General features: G+C 46.4%; 1 protein-coding gene across 1 annotated transcript in view; it reads left to right on the top strand.

Annotated features, from left to right (window-relative positions):
- Nucleotides 1–277: 277 nt before the first annotated feature.
- LOC119439798 (pappalysin-2-like) overlaps nt 278–15180 on the top strand; it is a 52883-nt gene continuing 37980 nt past the window's right edge. Inside the window, exons 1-2 of the mRNA XM_049660886.1 lie at nt 278–615; nt 7830–8302. Coding sequence (XP_049516843.1) covers nt 7900–8302 — 403 coding nt within the window. The 5' untranslated portion in view covers nt 278–615; nt 7830–7899. The remainder of the gene's footprint in view (nt 616–7829; nt 8303–15180) is intronic.

Below are 15180 nucleotides of genomic sequence, written 5' to 3'. Positions count from 1 at the left end.
GAGAAAATGCAGTCAAGCTTTATTTGCATTCAACAAGTAGCGAGCTGCAGACATGCACGCTTCACATCGCGCTCGCGTAGAGCTCCTAGCGGGGACGATAAAGCAAGTGCCGGCAGGCGCGCGACCCAAGCCTTTGCAGCGCGTGCGTCCCCGCGCATGCCTACTGTGGCAGGCGCGTGAAAATGAGGTTTGCGTCGTGCCGCAGGCATCGCGTGGCGCGCATCCCTCCGTGGGCCGCTGCCGGCTTGCGCAACGGGAAGCGTCCACTTACCCGCGCAGTCGGCGAGTGCGCCCAGTGGACGACCGATGACGGACATGCGCTTATCGTAAGGTCGTCTTATCGCCGGCGGCCGGACCAATCTCGGCCACTTGGGTGCGCGGCGTTAGATTGACTGCCGAGGGCGGGCGCGCGGGTCGCGTGTGCTCAGCGGACTACCACAGGGCCGCCGCATTCCAACCCGAGCGCTGCGGGCCGCTGCCGCCACCGAATTGGAGCTGCCGGCTGTCAGAGGTTCACTGACCCGCCTGTGTGCCTGAATGGGAGCAGCCCCCTACCCGCCACCGTGCTGTAGCTCAGCCAACCCGCGGCCTCCTCCACGTTGGGACGCACCTGAGGTCAGTCCCCGGCTCTGATTGCTGCGCGACTCGCACGTGCCCGGCCGCCGCTCCGATGTGGCACCCGGCGTGTGTGGAGTCTGCAGGCAGTCTCTGCGTTCACTGTTCCCTTTACTTCCCAGTGAGTCGGACTAAATAACCGCGTGTACACTTGAGCTCAACAGAACGTGCTACTGGGCTAGTTGGTTCACTCTTGCAGGCTTATAAAGCGTATACTTCAGACAGGACCTTATGGAGATCTTAGACAGGACGAAAAACGGGTCCTGTGTTTGCCTTCTTTTGTGCCCTCTAAGGTGCGCGCTTGTTAATCCGGTCGGTTGGCCTAGTTGGTACAACTTGCTAAATGAAAGATTTAACAACGCGACGCGAGAAGTAACCACAAGGACGGCACGTTCTGCCTTTGTGGTCCCTTCGGTGTCCTGTGTCACGCTGATAAATTTACTCGTTAGGGCGAGTTTCCTGTTTCCCGCTTACAGGACCAAGTCGTGCCTTTTACAGACAACCCTGAAATTTTGATGGTGCCCGGTGAATCAACACATGCATGCCTCTGACTTCCACTATAAACCCTCACACGCTAAGTATAATGTGTGCGTTGATTTATGTTGTACGTTTTCTAAAATAAGCCTGAGTTTTAAGTTGGTGGCGCGGTTGTGTCGGCTTTGCCTGTATTTGCCTCTTTCGCGTTGTCTACAGCATGCGTTCGCACTAGTCAGTCCCAAAGTGCACTCGCGGTCGTTTCTCCCAGACCTTAAAGCTCTATCATTGATATGGGACGGGGCTCTGCAAGATGCTTTTGTTTGAACATAAACAGGCTCCGAAGGCTTCGCTGTCAGTGGGTAAAAATTGTTTTGCTATTGGCCTTAGCGTAGCGTTAATCTGAGTACAATGCGGCAAATGCCGCGTTTGGTTGTTATTAAAACAATGGCAAGTTCCCACTTTCAAATTTTGTCGAAATACATGTGTTAACAAAACTTTCACCCAGAGCATTAAGTCGGCCTTGATTTGCCATCTATCTATCATCGTCATGATCACCTCCGTAGTGGGTGGTGCGGTTCCTTCCAGGCTGACGAGCCCTGCATAGTTGTTAAATCATTTTAGCGGCAAATACTACCGGTGATAAATGAAGGGCAAACAAGTCATATAAAACTACAAAACACATTTTCGTACCCACGTTCACTGTATATTGGGATAGCATAAGCATCATTCAAAGTCTAACAGCGTGTGTTGAAACTACAGCAGCTTGTGCACCTTGGTACGCGGGGATACAGCATCGGACGCTGAAATAATTCATGAGAGATTGAGAGGTGCTGTCATTCATTGTTACTCTTGCGCAGTTCAATTTATATGTGTTCAGGACAGATTTCAAGTGTATCGCGTAGGATCAAGCGCCATTCGTGTTTGAGTGATATACAGTCGAGCGCCTCTACAACGAACGCCTGTACAACGAAATGACCTGTATAACTAAGGAATAATTATATCCCGGTTCTAGTGTGAGCTGCGTTGTGTGCGACCTTTGCAACGAAGTGACCTGTATAACCAACGATTTCGGAAGCCCCAATCACTTCGTTATAAAGCCGTTCGACTCTACATTGTGTTGTTCTGTCCAACCGTATATAGAACAAGATTTATGCGTGGTTCGAGAAGAAGCAAGCCTTAAGCGCCTGAATGATGTAGCTTATTCGCATCGGCTAAGTTCCCACAAAGTGCGTATCATAAATTCTCGGACGTGACATACTGCGGTTGAGCGAGCACGAACTCGTTGGTTGGATCCCTGGTCGGGGCGGTCAGACATCGATGATGGGGTAACATGGGTCGCTATAACGTAAAATGATTCCAAACTGTTTTGATTCCAATCTCCTGACGTCAAATTTACGTAATCACCGACGCAAGCATCGGGCGGTGACCCGCAGCGTTGTCTGAACAACCCAATGAAACACTCTCCTCTTTTATAGGAGGTCACCTTTATTCGCTTTCAAAACCAATAACATTGTCTACACTCAGCGGTTTTTCTTATCTAATTGGCTGACAAGAGGCGAGGAGCACACTCTAGTGGAAAGGGTTTCAATAGGGCCGAGCCAGAACAGTGAAAATAGATAACTGCATAAAGAGGGTGGTGCCGGCTTCTCCAATTGGTCCCCTTCGCCTTACTTAGCTTGCGGTGGCTGGTCGAAAATCACGGCAGCGTGCAACGGTAGGATAAGAATGCCGCTAAAACGGATCCTCAGCAAAGAAGAGTTGGCAGAGCAATGTCGTATGCATGACAAAACGGCTCGATAACGTTTTACTGCCACGCAAAAAGGTTTATCATGCGCAAATAAATACATGCTCACCGACAGGTGCGAGTAGCGAGGGTATGAGCGATTGGCGGGCAGCCAACTTCTATTCCTATCGGAACGGGGCAGTGTGTGGCTAATCAAAAAAGTTTTCAGTTTTGTTCGGCATATTAATGCATTTTTTTCGCGTACACGTCACTTTGACGTGGTGAGCTTTCACGGTTTTGTGAGGTCGCGTGACAGACAGGCGAAGTGGGCGTAGCCAGAAAACGTTGGACCAATAGCAGAGGACTACAGGGGAAAAGGCGTCGAATCAGGAATAATTATTTTTCTTTTGTGTGGTTTAATCATGCATAATTAGTGTGTGCACGTTATATCAGATGGAGAGCTATCGCCGTTCTCGTGACGTCGCGTGAGAGACAGGCGAAGTTGGGAGTTGCCCGAAAATGTTCTGACCAATCGTGGAGGCTGATTGCAGAATTTGGAATCAAAACAGTTTGGAATCATTTTACGTTATAGCGCCCATGGAAGAATAAAAATCTATGAATCGGTTGGTCAAACGTGTTCATTATTTATTTGTTTCATGGAGAATTTCTGCAGCAGAAACTTCAGGCTCGTACTTCGATAACGGCAAGAAGCTGCAAATGGTGTGCGAAATGGCGGTTATTAAAAAAAACGCTAAATCAACAAATGGTGACGCCGATTATTAAACTCAAGGACGCTACGTGGAACAGATTTAAGTACTTTCCTTGAAGCTTGCCTTTTATAAAGTTTGTGTTCATCGCAATGTAGCTCCGCGAGCACCACACTTGACAGACCGGGCTTGATGGCTCAGACTCCGCAAACAGTGTGGTGTACTTATCTTCCTCGACACTTAGTGCAATCTACGCTATGAACTTCAACATGTAATTATTTTACACCTCTTAGTGAATCTTTCAATTTGCTTATGCTTTATTAGGTTACAACGTGTGGTGTTCAATCATGTGGTTTCCTGTGTTAATGGGCGCCTTATTTCTTTAATTATGATCACACTCAGCCGAAATCTTAGTGAAGCCGAGAGACATATTCCCCTTTTTTTTTCTTTTCATCTTGGCCATGAATCGAGGCGAGAAAACGAACCCATAAGAACGTTATTGGGCAGTCTGTCTTATTTTTAAATTTGTACCGTTCTGAAGTATGCTCAATGACTCAGGAAATTAGCATGCTGCGATAGCGTCTCTGTATTCTTTACAAAAACTGATTGGCCTCTGCTTTGTCGTTGACGCACCCTGAAGAAAATGACGATACCGTAAGAGGCCTTCGTCCTGCAGGGGACATAAAAATAGGCTGAATATGGTGATGATGATAAAGGCCTGCATAGATATCACATCTTCGCTGCACTGCATACAAAAAACGAAAACAAAAAAAAAAACATTCTGAAATATGGAACATTGTGATGGAGGCGAATCTTGTGTCGTTGCGGGAATCTCCAATGTTGGCTTTTGGGGCAGTGAATTTAGGTCGCAATGCTCTGCGTAATGGCGAACGTGGTAGGCTAACTCACATGGGACGAATATCTGGAGCTTGGCAGACCAAAGCCATACGCTTTCTTTATCGTTGTTTCGGTGAATAAGCATTATTTATTCTAGATATCCCATTTATACTTTATTATTAACTGTCACACTCGGCGAGGGAGCTAATATCATTGTTCTCACATTTGAATAAGTTTGAATAAAAATAAGTGAAATGGTGATTTAGAGGCTGTTTCTTCCAAGGCGCGTAACGGTTCCCCTGCTGCTAAATCAATTCCGCTGCGCGACAATGTTCCAGCAGTTCACTTCTTTGATCTCTTGCTGCTGTGCCCATTTGCCTAGCACGTTATTGATTTCTTTCTTTTCATCAATGTTTTATTATTTTAACCAGCGCACTTTCATCTCGCGGTCTGCCGTGACCTAAGTGTTAAAATAGGCAGCGATGCTTATGACATGACTGGCACATATGTGAATAGTTGTTCCCTTTTAATTTAACATTTTCAGACTACCTCGTGCTGCACTGAGAATGCTCGCCATGCTCGAGAGAGAGCACTCAAGACAAACTGATATTTTTTGAGCGCCAAGATTCGCAGTAGGTGCGGACAAAGGAAACTTCCCTGAGGAAATATTTAGCCGCCTAATTATAACTAAGATTCACTAACTTTGTAATTATTAATTTTAGGCCGCCAATTGTAATCAGATGTTTATAGCTAATGGCAATCTCATAACAACACAGCATACGAATAAAAATCCTTTATTTAAAATACACTAGCACGAGGAGTAACGCCCCATCTTGCGCGCGAAATCGAAACCAAGCGCGTAAGGAGCATGCTGTAAGCAGGAAAAAAAAATCAGTAGCCCCTCCCCCGTCGAGGAAATGGGGTTAAGCGAAGCTTCTCGTGTGTTTCTTTGGTGTTCCTCCGAGCGAATTGCACTGACGAGTACTACGTTGTGCTAGAACCACAACCTGTCACACGCACTGCAGCTGGCTACTAAGTTGCGGTTACGAAACCTGGCCGTCGCACCGCGGAAGTTGGCGCTAGCGTTGCCGAGGCGTGCACAACCGTTGTAGGGTTCCTGTAGGGCAAGACGACGCTGACGTTTGGCCTCAACATCGCGCTCCCTCAACTCGGGGTCCGCGGCTCTTCGCTGACGTTTCGCGTGGGCTTCGGAAGCCCTCACGCTGGAATCGGCACGTCGACGAGGAGCCCTTTCCCGAGCGCGTTCATTCTGGATGGATTTCCATAAAATTGCTTCAAAATTGAATATATCCGTTACGGTGAGACAATGAATGGCTCATACCCCCGTAAACGCGGCCTCCCCATTACGACGACAGCAGAGAAGTGAAATTCTACGCGGGAATGATTAACGGCAATGCAGCCAGCTGTGAAAGCAGACGACGATGACGAACGCGGGAGCAGTGGCACGAGTGCGTGCCGAGCACGAGCGCAAACCGAGGGGCGCCAACGGCGCCAGCTGCGGAAGACGACAACGCTCGAGCCAGTGCTGATGACGATAGTTTTGTGCGTACATGGACGCCACCGAAATCTGTGTTATAACAAGCTTCGCTGGAAAAGCCCTGATTTAATGTGCGCTGGCACGAAGATAGTCACATAATAATAATTGATAAAGCAGCACATAGCTACAGAGCGTCATTTGTATATGTCCGTGCGGCTCTAGGGTGGATGGCGACATTTCTCTATTTCAAGCGTCACCTTTGATAGAACGTGAGCGGTGTCTCCAATTTGCAATTTTAGGAGCGAAAGTTAGCGCCATGGAGAAGCTGTTAAGGAGCAGGTTTCAAACCCTAGAGTACTGAGGTTACAATCCAATGTACGCCACTAACTTACAGTCTTTCACTTTCTCCTACCTGCAGATGGCTCAAAAATTAATACGTCACTTAAGGGCGCACTTATTGAGCCAATTTCTAGCATCATATCTATCAGAGACAGACGCTTGCTCGGATGCGTGAAATACACATTGCTTCAATGAACATGTTCGTTGAAGACGCGAACACAGTCGCATGCATTGTACTGTACTAATGAAAGGAGGGATTGATACGATTATTGGCGCGGGCTACTCCTTTTCCAGGGCAAGCAAAACAAAAGCCGAAGAAGTCATACGCACTCGACAGTCAAATAGCACGAACATTTCCGAAAGTTCTAATCACAGAAGACAGTAAAAGGACACTAAGACGTACAGATACACAGTTCCGTAAACGAGTGAAAGAGTGCAAAAGAATCTGAAAACACGCAGATAAGTTGAGTTCATATCCACACAAAACGACACAATACAACATATAACAACGCTAGAGGTGAGCTACACGCATACAACATACTATACAACCTCTGGCATTTGAAAAAAATGTGACAGTGGAGTAAACCAGGATACATGTAGTAAGAACCTAATATATTTGTTCTTTACAAAAAGTCTTCAAAAGCCACAAGTGCTCTTTTCTGTAGCTCTGTTGTTGGCCATAGACCAAGTATTTCTTTTTTGAGAGTGAAAGTTCGGTAGTCTAACGACATTAAATCGGCCTGTTGACTTCGCCTCCCTGTATCGTGTCGCGGCCACTCAAGGAGCTGTCGTACGTCCTCGTCAGCGTGGCCATAATGACACTGCGGACCACCAACGTGTTGAACGCTGTGTAAAAAGTGATGTGTAAACGTATTTCCAAGCCGCAGACAGTGCCCGGAAACTTATGCCCAGTGTTTACACTGGATTGTGAAGCCTCTTGTCTGAAGCCTCTTGAGTGTCACCATATGCCTCCAGATGTGTAATCACGCAAAATGTTACTTGTTATAGCAAGTTTTATACTTAATGCTATGAATGGATCGTGGTCATTTTGTCTGAAGCCTCATGTGAAATATGTATTAGCGCGCATAAACAAAAATACAACAAAGGTGAAATACTTACACAGATGCGTGCACCATAATCTCGTAGACAGCAGCCGTCATTCGGCAAGTACGTGCTAATTTGCTTTTAAACACAGAAGCTTCACCAATGCCTCAAGTATCTGCCCATTGATGGCGGAAGTTCGGGAGTGGTGAACAAGACCAAGTACAGTGGGAATCGCACTTGTCGCTAGAGTGGTCATGGGCACGTATTCACAAAAAGTCTATTACATTAGAATTATTCGTAAAAAGAAATTTCATCCAATCCTGATGCTGGACATGCTATTTGCAAATGCGACCGGCCAATGGCAATGGTCCCTCATACATAAGAAAACCTCTGTGAATTAGGCGCCTGGAACCCAGCAGCTGCTGCGGCGCTCGCGCAGTCCCCAGCCTCCCACTGGACCACTCCCGACAGAACTGATTCACACTGTACGTCAGCGGCACCGTTGGCAAGAGACATGAACTTGCTATCGCAAATCCTTTCATTCGGAATTTTCAGCTAAGATATTTATTTTCTTTTTTGAACTCTTCAGGTGTAAGGACCTCCGGCGGCGCAGGAACTTGCGCCTCTGGCAGCCGGAAAAAATACGCACTGTGGCCAGTATGCGGGTGGCCGCCGCGCTGGCCCTGCTGTGGACCACGATGTGCGGGACGACGCTCGGCGCGTCGCGAGAGCGCGAGCAGGCATCAGCGCTGCGCGAACGACTGGAGCGCCAGGCCTGGTCCCGGTGCAGCAGCAGCGCGGGCTCGGCGGCTCGGGCGCCCGCGGGCCTCATGAGTCCTGCGGTGGTCGAGACCCCCCCAGGGGTCGTTTCTGGCGGCGAACGCCAGACGCGCCAGGCCGATCCCGCGCCGGAAGCGGGTAATCGGGCCGCCTACCTGGTGTCGGCCACGGGCACTCTGACGGCCGAAAGCACCGACGCAGGCCGCCTTCCCTGGCGACACTTCAGCGTGGCTGTGTGGGTGCGGCCCGAAGGTGGACAGCCTCAAGAAGCGGTCATCCTGGGTGAGTAACGACGGTGTGTGTGTGTGTGTGTGTGTGTGTGTGTGTGTGTGTGTGTGTGTGTGTGTGTGTGTGTGTGTGTGTGTGTGTGTGTGTGTGTGTGTGTGTGTGTGTGTGTGTGTGTGTGTGTGTGTGTGTGTGTGTGTGTGTGTGTGTGTGTGTGTGTGTGTGTGTGTGTGTGTGTGTGTGTGTGTGTGTGTGTGTGTGTGTGTGTGTGTGTGTGTGTGTGTTTTGCTACCAAAAGTATACCTTAAGAAAGAGCGCGGAAGACCAAAGCACGAATCAGTAATGTTCATGTTTTTGACCGCCATGGAATTGCGCACCTCGACTTTGTACCTGAATACCAAACTCTCAATGCAGCTCTTTACGTAGAAGTCCTGAATCATCTGAGAAATCCTGTGCACCGCGTTCGACTAAATTTGCCGAAAGAATGCGCTGGATTCTGCATCACGATAATGCCCCTCCGCACTTAACGTTTAAAGCGTGTTTGTTTTTGGCACGCAATTCCATCACTGTGCTGGAACACCCTTCCTACTAGCCGCATTTAGGCTCCTGTTCAACAAATAATGACATCGCTGTTCAAGCGCTTAACAGAAGAGGAATTCGAAAGTGGCTTTCAGCAGTGGAAGAAGACGTTTAACCAGTGTGTTGTGTCTAATGAAGAATATTTTGAAGGTCGCCACATTGGTGTAATTGAGAGTTTATCAAATCAATTTCTTTGTAAATGCACTGCAAGAACTGTTTGTACAGACATCGTATTTTGTATTCAGCCCTTTGGCTAAAGATTTATTTTCCGGAATTCGGCTTTCGCCCGAAAAAAGGTCGACGTTATCAAACAATTCAGTACGCCGAAGAAATAAGCGTTAGTAAATGATGCGCAAGAATTATGCAAACACGGAGTTCTGTCGCACAGAGTTGCCGTAAAGATAGCATGAGCATTCAAGACTAAATTATCAAACGTAAGCTTGAGCTTATTGGAGGCATACAATGCTTGTGATTATGACGAAAATTCAGTTATTTTCCAGTTAACGCCAAACTGGGGGCACTGCAACACTATTTCCTAACGGTTAATGCATCTTTACGCATCTGTAAAATAAACGTCAGGCGTAAGCACGCCGGAAAGTAACCAACGCGTCCCTACTTGGCTAAGCTTTTTCCTCATACTTATTTGCATGAACTTGGCTTCAAGGACAGCATGTATGCATCACAATGTTTCACCATTTCTGGTATCTGCACTGTGTCCACCACGCTTTTGTGCTTTGTTTGCAGGACACAGTGATTCTCAAAAAAATGGCTACGTAGTCTTGGTCAGAATATGTCCTGACCAAAAATTAAAAATTAAGACAGGTGGAGCGTTGCGTAGTTACCAAAAAAACGCTAATCAACTTCCAGTTAAAAGAATAGTAGCTGAAAGTAATTATCGCAACTTATGTCTTCAGGTGAAAACCTTGAAAATTATGCTAAATTAAAAAAAGATAGAACCAAGGACGCCAAACATTAAATTTTCTGTGCTCCATTTAAGAAGGGTAAATTATTTAATGTCAAGCATCTATATAGAGCTTGCATCACAGTAAGCTGGAAGTGCTACAAGCGAGAGAAAAATGCTTATCTCAAAGATGTATAGTGGCACGGCTAGACGGTTTTCGCACCGCGTCTCTCACATAACTTTATGATATCCAGAATTGAACTACGCTTACTGGCTTCTGAACTACCAACAATCGAGATAGATATGTCAGCCCAGGACTTTGCAATAAAAGTGTCGCCCCGATATCAGCAGCGACGGAAATAACCTCACGTGATCTGTTGCACAAGTGCCAGGTTCCATTCTTGTGGTAAGATGGTTACGGCCACATAGAGGGCTCAAAATAAACTTCCCTCATACCAGTAGCTGGTAGCCTACTCGTGCCAGCTGCGACGTCAGTCTTCATGAACAATGTCCTTGGCGGTGGCAATTTCACTAGTTTACAGCTTAATAACTATTTCTGCGAAATCAATAAAGTGGTTAGTTATGCCAGTTTTTTTGGCGACCCTCGCACGTCTAGATGTTGCTACTAAAGAACGCGTCTAATCTAATGTGTCTGCAGAGGTGTGACTCTAGCTTCATAGTCAATAAGTAATGTTTCATTAGGTTCGTAGAATCAAATGAGTCAAAATGGCGGACATTTTGACATAAGTGGCTCATGACAGCAAGGCATTGCGCCTTATTCCCTTGGCCCAGCCGGACACACTATGCGCTTTACGATACTTAAAAAATTGGACGTGGTTGAACGCGGGTAAGCCAAGTTTGTCGAGCGATAGCACGGTTTTGCTTGCTTTGGGAAAGGACACATACGCTACTCGGCGCCGTCAGCAACTTCCGCATCTACAATTTCACCACAAGATAACATACAGACGCTGCTCGACGCGGCAGCAGCCGCGAGCGAATTGACCTTCATGCTGCGTCTCGCTACAACGCGAACTAAGCGTCGAAAGCACAGCGCATACAAAGCTACAAGCACTCGGCGCACTTTGTAAACATCGCTGGTCGCTTTGAAGATGAGGCCCACGTGACCGCGCACTTTATCGACCTCGCAGATCGCTTTAAAGATATGGGCGTCCACGCAGCTTACCCAGCAGCCACCGGTAGTGGTAGGCTAAGTCCCAGTTTTACCTTGGCTGAGCTTGAAGGTCAGATTTACGGATCCAGGCGTTTTCTGGTTTTGTACCTGTATTAGTAGAGTCTAAAAAAATCCTGCGCTTGTGTAGTTCAAATCGAGCGCTAATGCAGCTCCACTAACGTGAAACTTGGGGAAGTGCGAAGCAGTCATGCGCCAGCGTTGTCGCTCGATGCGCGCCTGCAGCTCGGCGTTCATGGCATAAAGTAAGTTCCGGAGCGCGCCAACAGCTTATAACGCCCTGCTCCTTCTCTGTTGCCACACAGCACACTCTGATCGGGTGCTGGAGTAGCGCTGGAGGGAGGATGTAATCGAGCGCTTTTGGGGTGGTGGCGCACTCTCTTGCGCTGCGCTGGTACCAGACTGGCGTTTGGGGAACGATTTTCACAAGTTTCTGCTAATTAATGCGCTTAATGATTGATTATTCCTATCTTGTACATTATTCTGAATCATGTTAGTTTATTTTGAACCAGTTTTTATCAATTCTGCGCTTGTTTTGACCCTGTTTTGAGAACTTGTTTTTGCGCGTGACCACGACGACATGAGATCACGTAACAAGATTTTCACGATTTCCACGAGATTCTGCTAAGTTAGTGCGCTAAATGCTTGATTATTGCTATTTTTTACAATATTCTGAATCATGTTAGTTTATCTTCAACCGGTTTTGATCAATTCTGCACTTGTTTTGACCCTGTTTTTGCGCGTGACCAGGACGACATGAGATCACATTACACGCCGACAGCCCGGGCCCCTAAAGTGGCTCGCATTTAAAAAGAGCTATGTGTACCGGGTTGGCTCGCAGAGAGCACTAAACAATCGATCTTTTGGGCAGTTGACCACGTTCGTGTCTATACCCGCTGAACCTCGCGTTTCCAAGACGCATATACGCCCTCAACGCATTTGCTTTATTACATGAAAGTTATGATTTATTCCACATGAAATATTCTAACATGAAGCATTACATGAGAAAATATCATATGTCAGTGATGAAGGAGGGAAAATTGGTATAACTAGGGATGTTCACTTCAGTGCAGCTAGCTGGTGCATGACACTTAAAATTAATTTTCGTTATCAGAGGTAATCTAGGTCACGTGCCTGCTAAGTTATGAGAAGAGAGATAAGATGTCAGATTTTCGTAACTGTAATACCTGCCTTTATGCTTGTGATAGCCAAAGTAGTATAGCCTCAAGAAGCGCCGATGGCGTGATGTCAACAGTAAAGATACCGACAACCATCCCGAATGTATCATTTGATTATTGTGCCTATGGAAAGATCGTGACTCACAAGGATAGGAACAAGCATAACATTATCACATAAATAAGAAATGATATTTTTAAGTCGCCACTGAAACTCAGGCAAAAATGACGGGGGGAGACATTCTGCGGCGAAACGTGACATCGTGCCTTGAACACCGTGTCCATTTCTAAATAAACTTACAGGCCTCAGTTGGTTTCAAACGATATATCTATAAAGTCACAGAAATTTTTGTTTCCTATTATTGCAAATTACGTGTATTCATCTGCGTAATTGTAATCTGCAAATAGTTTTATGGAAAAGTGGCGCCGCCTTCGCGTGAGGAAGCAGTACCGTTAACTGACGGAGGGCCGCTGTCTCACAGGCTTCTCGCAATTGGTACAAAATCAGCCACTGTACTGCTCCGACTGTACCGCAACGACGTGCAGGCAGGCCAGCCGACAAGTTTTCAGTATCACAACACTAGCCCTTTAGTGACGAGTGTTGCCTACAGGCGACATACCAGAAAATAACTTTTCTTGCCGACTTTCAGTATTGAGTACGAAGTTCCTGGCTAAATGTCTTCGGCCAACACGGAAGGACCGGCAGCAAGCGTCATTTGTTGGGTTAGAGCAGGAACACTGGACGACGAAGTTTAGCACGCTACTCATTGTCTTTTGAAAGCAAGGTCAGAGGAGACAGACTGATGCAAGATGTCTAGCTGCAGTGGTGTCACGCATGTGATCTATCTAAAGCAGATGAAATGTAAACCTATGGTTCACATATGATGATAGCTGTCTATACAAATTGAAAACGAAGCCTTAGGTTGCTTGGCGTGAAGCCAACTTCCAGTTTCCTGCCGGAGATTTTCCCCCTGTTGATGCAACATTTCCGCAAATATATTTTTTTTTCTTTTTGTTGCTGGTGCTTATTCTTGATGTGTTTTGCACATTTAGATAGCAAATAAACATTTTTTCTGGGTATTTATATGTCTCGTCCTTAAAGGGCTAGTGGTGCAGCGTACACCACCGCCCGCCTTACTCGACTCGGTCCATTCGTCCATTGGTCGCGTACACATAGGCAGCGACCGGTTGCCACTGAGACGTTCCTAACAGGAACAGATCTCAAAGTCTATGATATCAATGGTGCCATGTTTTATTCTGTCGCCGGCAGGATGTTTTGCAAAATAGAAAAGTGTCCGTCACATCTCTACAGTAAGAAAAAGTTGTTGATGCTGTTTCTCAGCGTTAGGTACAGCAGCTATACCACCGCCTAATCTGCATGTGTTTCGAATTGCTCAGTTTCTGTGGCCATTGATATCAGTTATCACTGTTGCCGGCGTCCGTACACAGCAAGTAGAAGATACTTCGCAGACCGAAAATTATGTTTTAAAAATTTCCCGACATTTCCCGGTAACTGTTGTGGGCATAGATGCTTCAGATAGCTTTCCATCGCTCCAATAAAAAATGGAAATGCTTTAAAGTCGGTTGTCGGTCCCTTTAAGCTTGTAGCAACCCCCCACGACGTGACGACGGCTCGAAGTTCTGGTTACTTGACGCCGGCGAAGTCAACGATTCGAACATCACCCTCATGCAATTTTAACGCCGATTTAGAACAGTAACTAGTGAGGATTAACAGTGAGGTGGAATCGTTTAGAAGTGGCGTTTATAGATTTAACCTGCACCATCCCGAGTTTACTACACCGCATCGCCATCCTCATTCCTCAAGAGCATGATGGGCTTAACGCTTGCGACGGATTAGTGGATCAACAGCATTAGCGTTACCGCCTGCGGCTTCCTGCGAGGCGCTGTACTACTATACGGCCTCGTCACCAACTCCACGGCACTCGTCTCTGTCAGTAGATTCACTAAGTAGCGTCATCCACCCTACCGTGTACTAGTATCTAGCTGTTGACGAATTGAATGTGCCACTAACATGCTGCTTACACACGGACACATGCCGTCATCCGGCCGTCTATGTGGCCGTCCTCGTTGTCATCGCATCTTTGCCGTTCCATCCTCGTTATCGTCGTGTTGTTGTTGCCTACAGTTGGGTAACTACTCAGGCTTGCAATAATTTAGCACAAAATTTGGCCTAGAGAGTAACTGGATTCCCAGTAAATGCGTTCAGAGCCAGTGCAAGGGCTGTAGTCGACTGATATTTTTCTTTTCGTGAGACGTTGCGATGTCATTATCATACATATTTATTTATTTATTTATTTGTTTCATTATATAATGCATCCTTTAGTAGGGTTTTTTCAGAAGGGGGTACACAGCGAGACCATATGGCATGAAAAGTTCTTCTAAGGGCAGTGAGGACTCTATATATATGACTTTGTTCACAAAGAGGAGTGATATCAATAATTGCTAGATAAGAAAATGCTTAAACGTTCCTGTCGTAGCACCGGTAGATGTACGAATAGCTTTTTTGTTTCTGGTTGGATTCTATACGGTACTGTCAATAATGTTGTTTGGATTCTAGAAAGTAGCACCCTACTCAAGAATTGGTCTTACTAAGAACTTGTAAGTTCGCAATTTTGTTTCCTTAGGAGCCACTCGCAATGAGCGACCCATGTATCTGAGCTTTTTTTATGGCTTTGTCACAAGTAAGGTGAACCTGATTAGACTAGGAGAATTTAGAAGCGAGAGGCGACGTCGAAACACTTGTATCTTCGGATCCCCACTGCAAAAATGAAGCGTAAAATAAGTAATTGAACAGTGAAGGAGATGACCGTCCAGGAAAATACACAGCCACTGATTTCTAAAATTTAATGTTCATTTTCCAGAACACACGCCAACTGCAAGAAAACTTGACACGAAATTAAGAGAATGGTGATCATCAGGCCGCTTTATTAGGTTATAGAGGTTGAGGTATTATTATTTATTATGTGAACACACGCAAACATGACAAAGAGAAAGAAAACCGGGCTAGCAATTGTCTCCTAAGCAGGACACCCCTGCCACCCGCTTGCGAAGGAGAGAAAAAGAAAGAAAG

Source organism: Dermacentor silvarum, chromosome 1 (assembly GCF_013339745.2).
Source record: "Dermacentor silvarum isolate Dsil-2018 chromosome 1, BIME_Dsil_1.4, whole genome shotgun sequence".
Taxonomy (NCBI): Eukaryota; Metazoa; Arthropoda; class Arachnida; order Ixodida; family Ixodidae; genus Dermacentor; species Dermacentor silvarum.
The sequence above is the reverse complement of the archived record's forward strand: the minus strand, read 5'-3'. Positions and strand labels throughout refer to the sequence as shown.